This window comes from Eretmochelys imbricata, chromosome 2 (genome assembly GCF_965152235.1).
Source record: "Eretmochelys imbricata isolate rEreImb1 chromosome 2, rEreImb1.hap1, whole genome shotgun sequence".
NCBI lineage: Eukaryota > Metazoa > Chordata > Testudines > Cheloniidae > Eretmochelys > Eretmochelys imbricata.
Window position 1 is genome coordinate 147,810,743 of NC_135573.1, and position 12,428 is coordinate 147,823,170.

Below are 12,428 nucleotides of genomic sequence, written 5' to 3' on the forward strand. Positions count from 1 at the left end.
GTGTAGCCAGCACCACCCATTGCTCAGGACTGTGGCTAAATAGTCTAGCTAACCTGCCATGAACAAAATGACTGCAAATAAATGCAAACCTTCTACAACAATCTGAAGATTTAGGGACATATGTTACTTTTTATGAGTGCATTAGTATGCTCATTTCTCACTAGTAGTGCGTGTTTACAGTGAGATACAATCCACAGGTAAATCTTCACACTTTATAGATGGTGACTTTTTACATAATGAATAACTTTGTAATGATTTTCCCAGCTTCAAGGCTGGGTAATAAATACAGAGAAGCTTTTTATCTGTAGGTAACTGGTTTGAATCTAGCCCAGGTCAGTAGTGATCTCTAATCACTAGTCATTAATTACTATCTGGCAGCTATCTGATGACCTAGTAATTCTGTGGAGTCAACGTGGATACTAGTGGACCCACAAAAAACACTGTTATAGTTGGACTATTCTGCACCCATGCTGGTAGTCTCACCAGAAGCCAAAGATTGAATTCATGGAGTTAGAATTATTCATTCAGCCCAGAAAATTGTAAAAAATGTTGATAACGCACATTGGTGAGGAAGCTTGTACTACTGCTGTTATCCATGCTGTACCTATTCTCCAGGAAGAGGTTTCTAGTTCTCAGGGCTGTCAGTATGGGACACATCACAGTCACTAAAGTCACTTCAATATCATATCTTTAATTTTTGTAAAAACTCATTTCTTTCTGCTGTCAGTACAGCTAAGTGGAGTACAAAATTTTCCTTCTAAACTATTGCAGAGATACATCTCTGCTAATGGGAGTTGCATGCTCACCAAGGGAAGAATGTATTCTAAAGCAGCATATGCCCAGCATGCGTTACACACTGGATCTTGACATTCCAATGGATAGTAACAAAAATCAGTTTAGTTTAGTTACTTAAAATATTTGTTTTATATAAAAAGTAATGAGTTCAGATCCTGTAGGCAAATTGGGACATTAACTAACTATGTCAAAGGGAGAGTACTAACTTGTTTGTATCAGGGTATAAAGATGTATCTCAGAGGGACTATCTTTGTCTGGCCTAGGGATGAATGGAAAGTCCCACCATTCACTGAGCTGGTCCATTGTTAAGGGCATACATTTATTAGTGGTTCAGTAGAATCTGAAGGTTCAGTAGAATCTGTACCATGCTTCGTTGACAATAAACCTGGCTGGCTGCTTTTGTCTCTTACCATATCTTGTGGTCATTGGGCGGTTCGCTCGAGGTCTGCCATGCCAGCTGTCTGCGCAGGGCTGGGGCAGCACACAGAGGGAACCCATATACGCAGCCAAACATCTATCAACATCTAACCACATCAGCATTGGCTCAGCTACTCTTACTAGCAAGGTGGGGGTCAGAACCCAGGCTCCAACCACTCTGTCCATTTCCCACCTAGTCACTGCCCACCTACTCTAGAGCAGAAATAACTTTGCTTACTACTACTCACCTATACCCAAGGTCCAGATGGCTCAAGTGGGAGTGTGAGCTGGGGGTTACTCCCCTGAATGGGTATATAGTCTGAATCACAATCTACTCCTTAATTATCTTTGGGTATAAAGAGGGTTAAACAAGTGTTTGGTGAAAATGCAACATACGTTGCTGTCATTTTTTAGTGTTTGTTGTTACGTGCAGAGTTGGTAGCTTTCATGCCAGGTGTCTGCATCAGACTGAATTTTTTTTTGGAAAGTTTCAGCTATAATGGTCAGCTCTCTCACAGAATGAGTGTTGGGAAAAAGATATAATTTTGATCTCAGAAATCATAATGAAATGATTTTAAGAAGTCCCACTGTCCCCATGATTTTCCCTGGAAACGCTCCTCTCAGCTGGCATCAATCACCAGAACTGAGATCAGGGAGACTCACTCTTTCCTGTGATCTCAGTGCTCTCCCTGCTGATGCCAGCAGTGTGAAGGAGGAGAAGTATATTCTTGAACTCAAATGCAGAGGGGGTGAGGAGCAGAAGGGAAGACAGGGACATAAACAAATAGACTAGGTTGGGAATGGTATTACAGCAGAGGGAGGTAGGAAGGAACTTGGACACAGGAACAGAAGTTTTATAACCATTAGAGCACATGATCCTCCAGAACATGTAATTAAACCCAGGATACCCAAGTCTCAACATTCTTCTGCTGTCTAGCAAATACTTGTAAACCTAAATGAGTATCTCACCTCTCCCCTACTAGCTAGACCGCATAGAGGATAACAGCCTACTTCTGCTAAAAGTTCTCCATTAGGTTGAGTGACAGAAGACTGTGCTGTCTAGCTAAATATCTCAAGCCTGCTGATTACCCATGTGGGATCAAGATGATTAAAAAATAATGGAATTTGTTTTTTGTTTGCTTGCTAGAAAATTACATTTATAAAACCCTAAGTTTATGTTAAAAGAATGTTAAGATTACAAAGTCAAGCATTCAAAAGTTAGGGAATGCCAAATATACAGTTGCCTTTGTAACCCTAATGTTGTTTATATGGAGAGGTTGTATGTATAATATGTGTTACTTTGTGTCTAGAATACAAGAATTGTGCTCATCTATATCCATTAAAAAAAAACTATTAATTTACATTGTCAAGATACAAATTTTCACAGCATTCATATAATTGACTGAGATCAGTCTGGTGGCTTAGTTTTATAAAGTCTTATATTTTTGTTGATATATTTTAACATTCCTTTAAAAACGACTAAAAGCTGCATATTATAATCTTTTCCTTTTTTTTTTTTTTTTTTTTTTTTTTTTTTTTTTTTTTTAGGTATAGCAGCAATGCTTGTATCCTTCCTGGTGGGTTTATACTATAACACTATCATTGCCTGGGTGATGTGGTATTTCTTCAACTCTTTCCAGGAGCCATTGCCTTGGAGTGACTGCCCACTCAATGCCAACAGAACTGGTACAGATTATGAAACATGATTATTTTTCATTTGTAAAGCACTTTTTATCATTAGCAATTAATTCAATAAGAACTTTTTTGTATAAAAATAACATAGCATACCAACTTTATCAGGGTTGTATGCAGTGTAGTTGCAGACATGTCGGTCCCAGGATATTAGAGAGACAAGATAGATATGAGGTAATATCTTTTATTGGACCAACTTCTGTTGGTGAGAGGGACAAGCTGTGTGTGGCTCGAAAGCTTGTCTCTCTTACCAATAGAAGTTGCTCCAATAAAAGATATTAACTCACTCACCTTGTCTCGATAACTTTATCATGGAGTATTTTGATATTTTAATATTTCAGTTTTGCAGAAAAGTATTCACTATACATTTTGAGATTTTAAGTGAAATCTGTGTTCTGGAGTTATTATTCCAGCCTTTAGATGAAATAACTGACACATTGTAACCTCTTTAGAACCCGAGCCACTAGGAGAGAGTTGATACATGTATTTTCCCATATATACGGTATTTGCAAAAGTACAAGATCCAATGCAAACACTAGTATTCAGGAGCACTTTGGAGATTAGGAAAATGGAGGATTATTGGCACCATAAAAAAAATCTTGGTAGGTTAAAAAAGATAGAGTTCAATAATGCTTTTGTATGCTTCATGGTATGCAAAGATAGAATGTACCCATTTTTCTCACACTAGCACAATCAAATTTTAAAGTTATAAAGAGCCCCACTCTGTATAAACAAACTCAGAAACATATGAAAATTAATTAAGCATCATCTTTGAAACTTCAGATTTCTGTCACAAGTGAAATTGATAGTTTTCTTTTAACAACTTTTAACACTGTGTCTGAGATTTTCAAAGATGCCTAGGAGCTTTCAAATGGGAAATGACCATCTAAAACCTTTAGGCAGCTTTGAACATTCCAGTCTGTGGCAGAGAAGAGAACAGATTGGAAATTATTTACCTAAAATATGAGAGGAGGCTGCAACATTTTGTGACATATGAATACATCTCAGTGAGGTGAGACATGTTAGATACAACTTTTCAACTGCACTATTTCAGAAAATAGTAACCACTAATGACAAAATGTATGTGGCACAAGAGCTGCATATTCTGGTAGTCCAGACCAGAATGATATTTAGGTTACACAGTTATAAAAGATCCAATTCTGGGTGTTGATCTCAGAACAGATTGCCTTGAACCAACAACAAATGCTTAAATATTGCCCCACTACATGGAAAGACTAATGGTTGATGAACACTGACCGTGTGTATATGAAGAAGTACAGAGATGGAAGTGCTCCCCACCCCCTTGCAGTCAGGCATGGTGTCGCAGGTGAGCCTCTGTCTCAGTTTCTTCCCATCTGGGTATAAGACCAAGCAGGCCTTTCTAGTATGAATGAGCAACCTCTTCTGATGGTCTCATTTATTGTAACAGAAAAAGGAAAACATAAATGAAAACTTCAGTCAGCTGCTCCACTGGGAACTCTCCACCTCTGGTTTAATCAATCTTATATCTTGCCTTTCTAGCCATCGAGTACTCTCAGGCTGAATTTCCTGTTGGAAGCTTGGGCCTTTCCTGGGGTTTTAGCTGGCTGCCACTCTTTCCCCTTTGTTGAGCAAATCACTGGTAGCTTCCAAGGAGGTTCCACACTCAGTTTGTTCTCCAGGGCTGTTCCTGTCCCTTGCCTATTCCATGGGCCTCTGCTTTCCAGGTAGACATCACTTGGAATAGCTTCCTAACCAGCTCCCTTGAGAAGTCTCTTACCTCAGGGGCTTCCTCTGTCCTGGCTTCTTGACTAAGCCCTCATGAGCTTTTATTAGGCCCAGGTATTTCTTACCTAATTAACTGCTTCCCAGCTACTTGGGCAATTAACTATCTGCAGGTACATCTGGGGTGGGTCACTCTCCTTAGCAGATCCTGTCACAGGTGAAGCTGGGTGCCTTACCCCCACCCCCATAGGGGCCAGCTACCCTGTGATGTATTCCCTCCCCCCTTTTAAAAAATGAACATTGCCCTTCCCAAGGCAAGATTCGGTATTTGCCTATGTCTAAATGGGCTCAACTAGGGTGACCTTATTAAACACATTCTCCAGGACTGAGACATAGGTCACCTAGCAATCATTTTTTCCAGCCAGGGAGGTCCTTCTCATTGACAAGGAAGTCTGCAAATCCTTTAACCATTCTTCTATTCTCATCACCCAAGTACGACAATATTGCAAGTCATGTTCGCCAAAGTCCTACATTGGTTGTGTGGCAAACAAACTCCTCTGTAGTTTCTGGTACATCATAATTCAAAACCAGTTGTACATTTCGTATGGCCAGTCCTCTGATTGCATCAGAGATAATTAATAGCATTAGTCTCTCACCATTGGCAAATCTGAGTCAGGCTGCTTCTTGATCTTCTCAGATACAGCCTTCCAGGATAGATTTTCCAGGTACATCTTTTGGAGTTAATGTTGTCTTACATCTAGTCTAATTCTCCCTTGTAGTTTCTGATTATTACCAATCTAACCTTTTTTCCTACAGCCTTCAGTAAACAGCTTATGAGAGCCCATTTCTGAGCCTCTTGGATCCACATCACTTCATGTGTGGTGTTATCCACTGGATAATCACTTTTACTCTCCTCCCTTGAAGGGTCCCAGTTTACCTTTAAGCTAGACTTCTTTTTAGCTCCACTTTGATTAGGGTTTTGTACTGCTGTTTCCAAAATCTATGTCTCAGTCCTTCCTCTTATACTTCAGCTCCTTTTTGGGGATGACTTTCTTCCTCACCAGCCTAGCAGCTTTCCCTTTCAGGTGTTTGAGGCACTGCCTCACCCCATCTGTCCTGTGTTGTCTGACATTTCCTGGGACTCAATCCCCTCTTGAGGGCTGCCTTGTCACCCTCTAGGAGTTCAATTCTCTTACCTTGGGTCTTGATACCATGGGACTGTTGAAGGATTTTTCATGGAGCTCCTTCAGATCCTTCAATAACAACAAGTACTGTCATTCCCTGTCATTTGCTTTTATCATCAGATAGGCTAACTCTTGCTTTCGTTTCATGGCTTGAGACAGGGTACAGTCTCTTGAGGAGTGTATTTCCTTTATTTCCTTCAGCGCTACCCACATTTTGGTCCTGTAATGCACTGAATTGTGCTGTGATCAGAAGGAGACCCCATTGACCTGAAGGCATGGGATGCATTGTCCTAGGGATGTGGTGTTCCACGACCACCACTCCCAAGAGGAGGAGATGGATGGTAGTGGTCAGGGACTCCCTCCTAATGGGGATGGAGTAATCCATCTGCCAACCAGACTCGAGAAGTGTGCTGCTTGCCTGGAGCTAGAATTCAGAATGTGATGGAGTGGCTGCTGAGACTAATCAAGCCCTCGGACCGCTACCCCTTCCTACTTCTTCACGTGGACACCAATGACATTGCCAAGAATGACCTTGAGTGTGTCACTGCAGACTATGTGGCTCTAGGAAGAAGGGTAAAGGAGTTTGAGGCACAAGTCATGTTTTCGTCCATCCTCCCTGTTGAAGGAAAAGGCCCAGGTAGGGAAGTAAATTGTGGAAGTACATATGTGGTTATGCAGGTGGTGTCAGAGAGAGGGGCTTTGGATTCTTCGACCATGGGATGTTGTTCCAGGAAGAAGGATTGCTAGGAAGAGATGTGATCCACCTAATGAAGAGAGGGAAGAGCATCTTTGCAAGCAGGCTTGCTAACCTAGTGAGCAGGGCTTTAAATTAGGTTAGCCAGGGGATGGAGACCTAAGCCCTGAGGTAAGTGAGGAAGTAACATACCAGGAGGAAACACAAGGAGGAGGGTGCAACAGGGGAGGCCTCCTGATTCATACTGAGAAATCAGGGCAATCGGGTAGTTATCTTAGGTGCTTGTACACAAGTGCAAGAAGTCTGGGAAACAAGCAGGGAGATCTGGAAGTCCTGGCACAGTCAAGGAACTATGATGTGATTGGAATAACAGAGACTTGGTTGGGCAACTCACATGACTGGAGCACTGTTATGGATGGGTATAAATTATTCAGGGAGGACAGGCAGGGGAGGAAAGGTGGAGGAGTAGCACTGTATGTAAGAGAGCAGCATGATTAATCAGAGCTCCAGTATAAAACTGGAGAAAAGCCTGTTGAGAGTCTTTGGGATAAGTTTAGGGACAGAAGCAACAAGGGTGATGTCGTGGTAGGTGTCAGACCAGGAGGATGAGGTAGATGAGGGTTTCTTCGGATAATTCACAGCAGTTTCTGGATCACAGGCCCTCATTTTCATGGGGACTTCAATCACCCTGACATCTGCTGAAAGAGCAATACAGCAGTGCACAGACAATGCAGGACATTTTTGGAGAGTGTTGGGGACAACTTCCTGGTGCGAGTGTTGGAGGAACCAACTAGGGGCCATGCTCCTCTTGACCTGTTTCTCACAAACATGGAAGAATTGATTGAGGAATTAGAAGTGGGTGGCAACCTGAGAAGCAGTGACCATGAGATGGTCGAGTTCAGGATCCTGACAAAAGGAAGAAAGGAGAGCAGCAGAATACAGACCCTGGACTTCAGAAAAGCAGACTTTGACTCCCTCAAGGAACTGATGGGCAGGATCCCCTGGGAGGCTAATATGAGGGGGAAAGGAGTCCAGGAGAGCTGGCTGTATTTTAAAGAAGCCTTATTGAGGGTGCAGGAACAAACCATCCTGATGTGCAGAAAGAACAGCAAATATGGCGGGTGACCAGCTTGGCTTAACACCGAAATCTTTGGTGAGTTTAAACACAACAAGGAAGCTTACAAGAAGTAGAAACTTGGACAGATGACTAGGAAGGCATATTAAAATATTGCTCCAGCATGCAGGGGTGTAATCAGAGAAGCCAAAGCACAACTGGAGTTGCAGCTAGCAAGGGATGTGAAGGGTAACAAGAAGGGTTTCTGTAGGTATGGTAGCAACAAGAAGAAGGTCACGGAAAATGTGGGACCTTTACTGAATGGGGGAGGCAACCTAGTGACAGATGATGTGGAAAAAGCTGAAATACTCAATGCTTTTTTTGCCTTGGTCTTCACAGACAAGGTCAGCTCTCAAACTGCTGCACTGGGCAGCACAGTATGGGGAGGAAGTGAGTAGCCCTCAGTGGTGAAAGAACAGGTTAAGGACTATTTAGAAAAGCTGCACATGCCCATGTCTGTGGGGCCGTATGCAATGCATCCAAGGGTGCTGAGGGAGTTGGCGGATGTGATTGCAAAGCCATTGGCCATTATCTTTGAAAACTCATGGCGATTGGAGGAGGTCCTGGACGACTGGAAAAAGGCAAATATAGCGCCCATTTTTAAAAAAGGGAAGAAGGAGAATCCGGTCAGCCTCATCTCAGTCCCCGGAAAAATCATGCAGAAGGTCCTCAAGGATTCCATTTTGAAGCACTTGGAGGAGAGGAAAGTGATCAGGAACAGTCAACATGGATTCACCAAGGGCAAGTCATGTCTGACCATCCTGATTGCCTTCTACGATGAGATAACTGGCTCTGTGGATATAGGAAAAGTGGTGGATGTGATATACCTTGACTTTAGCAAAGCTTTTGATAATGGTCTCCCACAGTATTCTTGCCAGCAAGTTAAAGAAGTATGGATTGCCTGAATGGACTATAAGGTGGATAGAAAGCTGGCTAGATCATTGGGCTCAATGGGAAGTGATCAACTGCTTGATGTCTAGTTGGCAGCCGGGATCAAGCAGAGTGCCCCAGGGGTTGGTTCTGGGGACAGTTTTGTTCAACATCTTCTTTAATGATCTGGATGACAGGATAGATTGCACCCTCAGTAAGTTTGCAAATGACACTAAGATGGGGGAGAGGTAGATATGCCGGAGTGTAGGGATAGGGTCCAGAGTCACCTAAACAAATTGGAGGATTGGGTCAAAATAAATCTGATGAGGTTCAACAAGTACAAGTGCAGAGTTCTGCACTTAGGATGGAAGAATCCCATGCACTGCTACAGGCTGGGGACTGACTGACCAAGTGGTAGTTCTACAGAAAAGGACCTGGGGATTACAGTGGGTGAGAAATTGGATATGAGCCAAGAGTCTGCCCCTGTTGCCAAGAATGCTAACGGCATATTGAGCTGCATTAGTAGGAGCATTGCCAGCAGATCGAGGGAAGTGATTATTCCCCCCATTCGGCACTGGTGAGGGCACATCTTTAGTATTGTGTCCAGTTTTGGGCCCCCAATACAGAAAGTATGTGGACATATTGGAGAGAGTCCAGTGGAGGGCAACGAAAATGATTAGGGGGCTGGGGAACATGACTTATGAAGAGAAGCTGAGGGAACTGGGCTTATTTAGTCTGCAGAAGAGAAGAATGAGGGGGGATTTGATAGCTACCTTCAACTACCTGAACGGGGGTTCCAAAGAGGATGGAGCTAGGCTGTTCTCAGTGGTGGCAGATGGCAGAACGAGGAGTAATGGTCTCAAGTTGCAGTGGGGGAGGTCTAGATAGGATATTAGGAAAAACTATTTCACTAGTGAGGCACTGGAATGGGTTACCTAGGAGGTGGTGGAATCTCCACTGTCAAGGTTCCTCCCCCACTCTGAACTCTAGGGTACAGATGTGGGGACCTGCATGAAAACCTCCTAAGCTTACTTTCACCAGCTTAGGTTAAAACTTCCCCAAGGCACAAATTAATTTTAACCTTTGACCCTGGATTTCCACTGCCACCACCAAACTTTAACTGGGTTTACTGGGAAATGTAGTTTGGACACGTCTTTCCCCCCAAAATCCTCCAACCCTTGCACCCCACTTCCTGGGGAAGGTTTGGTAAAAATCCTCACCAATTTGCATAGGTGACCACAGACCCAAACCCTTGGATCTGAGAACAATGAAAAAGCATTCAGTTTTCTTACAAGAAGACTTTTAATAGAAGTAAAGGAATCACCTCTGTAAAATCAGGATGGTAGATACCTTACAGGGTAATTAGATTCAAAACATAGAGAATCCCTCTAGGCAAAACCTTAAGTTACAAAAAAGGTACACAGGCAGGAATAGTCATTCTATTCAGCATAGTTCTTTTCTCAGCCATTTAAAGAAATCATAATCTAACACATACCTAGCTAGATTACTTACTAAAAGTTCTAAGACTCCATTCCTGTTCTATCCCCGGCAAAAGCAGCATACAGACAGACACAGACCCTTTGTTTCTCTCCCTCCTCCCAGCTTTTGAAAGTATCTTGTCTCCTCATAGGTCATTTTGGTCAGGTGCCAGCGAGGTTACCTTTAGCTTCTTAATCCTTTACAGGTGAGAGGATTTTTCCTCTGGCCAGGAGGGATTTTAAAGGGGTTTACCCTTCCCTTTATATTTATGACATCCACTCTTAGATGTTTTTATGGCCGGACTTGACAAAGCCCTGGGTGGGATGATTTAGTTGGTGTTGGTCCTGCTTTGAGCAGGGGATTGGAATAGATCACCTCCTGAGGTATCTTCCAACCCTACTCTTCTATGATTCTGTGATTCTTCTATGATTTCTACTTTGCCCTGTGGGCTGTAGCAACCATGTTTTCTAAGGTTGTCTTCTAACCTTCTCCATGAGGAGTTGGGTTTGCTTGGGTAGTTGTAGAGGTTACCACCAATACTGCAGCTTCTATAGTCAATTCTGTATTGGCAGGCACTGATTATAAGTCCTTCGCTGAGTTGTGAATCCATCTCCCTGCACCATCTTCCAGAATGCTTGGATTGTTGTCCACTCCCCTGTGGGGACGTAAGCCCCTTAGTAAACAGTTACCATGTTTTCCATCTCAATGCCCATATTCATGCCCTCTTCAAACAGCTCTTCTCTCTCCTGGACTATTTTAGTCCTTTCAGTTCCTTAACTTGCTTACAGGAGGGGGCCCTTGACTTAGGAGGATTCCTGTAGTTAGGTGTTGATGTCATCCTGTTGCCTCACAATTGCCTCCTCATTCTGCCGCTGTTGCAGTTCTAGGCTTTGCACTGTGTTCTGGTCCCTTAGCAGCTTCATCTCCTGGGTCTTCAATGTCCAGATCTGGTCCTGGAGGGCTTGCAGAGCCACTTCATGCTGCTTCTGCTGGCTTTGCAGCTGGTCCCACACACCAGAGAGAGATGGTTTCGCTGTTGCGGTTTCATAGAATCATAGACTATCAAGGTTGGAAGGGACCTCAGGAGGTCATCTAGTCCAACCCCCTGCTCAAAGCAGGACCAATCCCCAATTTTTGCCCCAGATTCCTAAATGGCCCCCTCAAGGATTGAACTCACAACCCTGGGTTTAGCAGGCCAATGCTCAAACCACTGAGCTATCCCTCCCCCACACAAGTTTCTGATTGTGGTTTCAGCTTGTCATTTGTCCTTTGTTGAAGCTCATTGATTTTGGTCCTGCTATCATTGTAAAGAGCTTCCTTCTCCAACTGTAGCTGTTGATGCTTATGCTTCAGTTTATTGGTGAGTTTATTCAGCTCTGAAGCTGGGAGGTCTTGAGTTGCTTTGCCATCTCCAGACTCCCAAGTTGCTTCTTTAGCAGCCTCTTTCTCTTCTTTTTTCATCTCCCATTTTAGCTCAACCTCCAAGAGCAGTTGCTGGACCTGGTGGGGATGTTGCTATTTGCTTCCACTTCAGGTTCAGCTGCTACTTCAAATCCTTCAGTGAAGCGCTGCCTTTCTGCTCCAGTATGTGTTGTCCATCCACAGTGACTTTCACCTCCTGTAACTTTCTGATGTCTATTAAATTAATCATGTCTGGCTATGCTTTCCAGAGTGCTCTGTCAGGAACCGCAGGGCTCTATTTCAGCTCCTGGGAACTTGTCCTGTAGCCTAGTTCATTTTCCACCATTGCAGCTTGGTGGTCATCAGCCTGGCATATCTTGGACTGTGAGTCCAATGCATTGCTTCTTCTCTAGAGTCAGGTCTCCCTGACGTTGAGTACTGGTGCTGGCTGCCCTGTGACAGGAAGCACTCTGTATAACACAGGCCACAGAACTTCCCCAAAATAATTCCCAGAGTGTCTGTTTTAGAAAAACACCTAATCTTGATTTTAAAATGTTCAGTGTGAGAGAATCCACAACAACCATTGCTAAATTGTTCCAATGATTAATTATTCTCACCATTAAAAATGTATGCCTTATTGTCTAGCTTCAATTTCCAGCCATTGGATCGTATTATACCTTTATTTACTAGACAGAAGAACCCATTATTAAATATTTTTCCCCAAGTAGATACTTATAGACTGCAATCATGTCACCCTTTATTCTCTTTATTAAGCTAAATATTGAGCTCCTTCAGTCTGTCACTATAAAGCATGGTTTCTAATCCTTTAATCATTCTCGTGGCTCTTCCCTGAACCTTTCTCAACATCCTTCTTGAACTGTGGACGCCAAAACTGGACACAATATTCCAGCAGCTGATGTACCAGTGCCAAATACAAACCTCCCTACTCCTCCTCAAGATTCCCCTGTGTATGAATCCAAGGATGGCCACGGTGTTGCACTGGGAGCTCACGTTCAGCTGCTTATCCACCATGACCCTCAAATTTTTATCAGAGTGACTACTTCCCAGGATAGACTCC

The 12,428-nt window shown here is 43.2% G+C and overlaps 1 protein-coding gene across 1 annotated transcript in view; it reads left to right on the top strand.

The window, feature by feature from the left end:
• The window catches only part of SLC6A19 (solute carrier family 6 member 19), an 82,910-nt gene that overhangs the window by 33,837 nt on the left and 36,645 nt on the right, over nt 1-12,428 (top strand). The window contains exon 3 of the mRNA XM_077809177.1: nt 2,761-2,898. Within this exon, the coding sequence (XP_077665303.1) occupies nt 2,761-2,898 (138 nt within the window). The remainder of the gene's footprint in view (nt 1-2,760; nt 2,899-12,428) is intronic.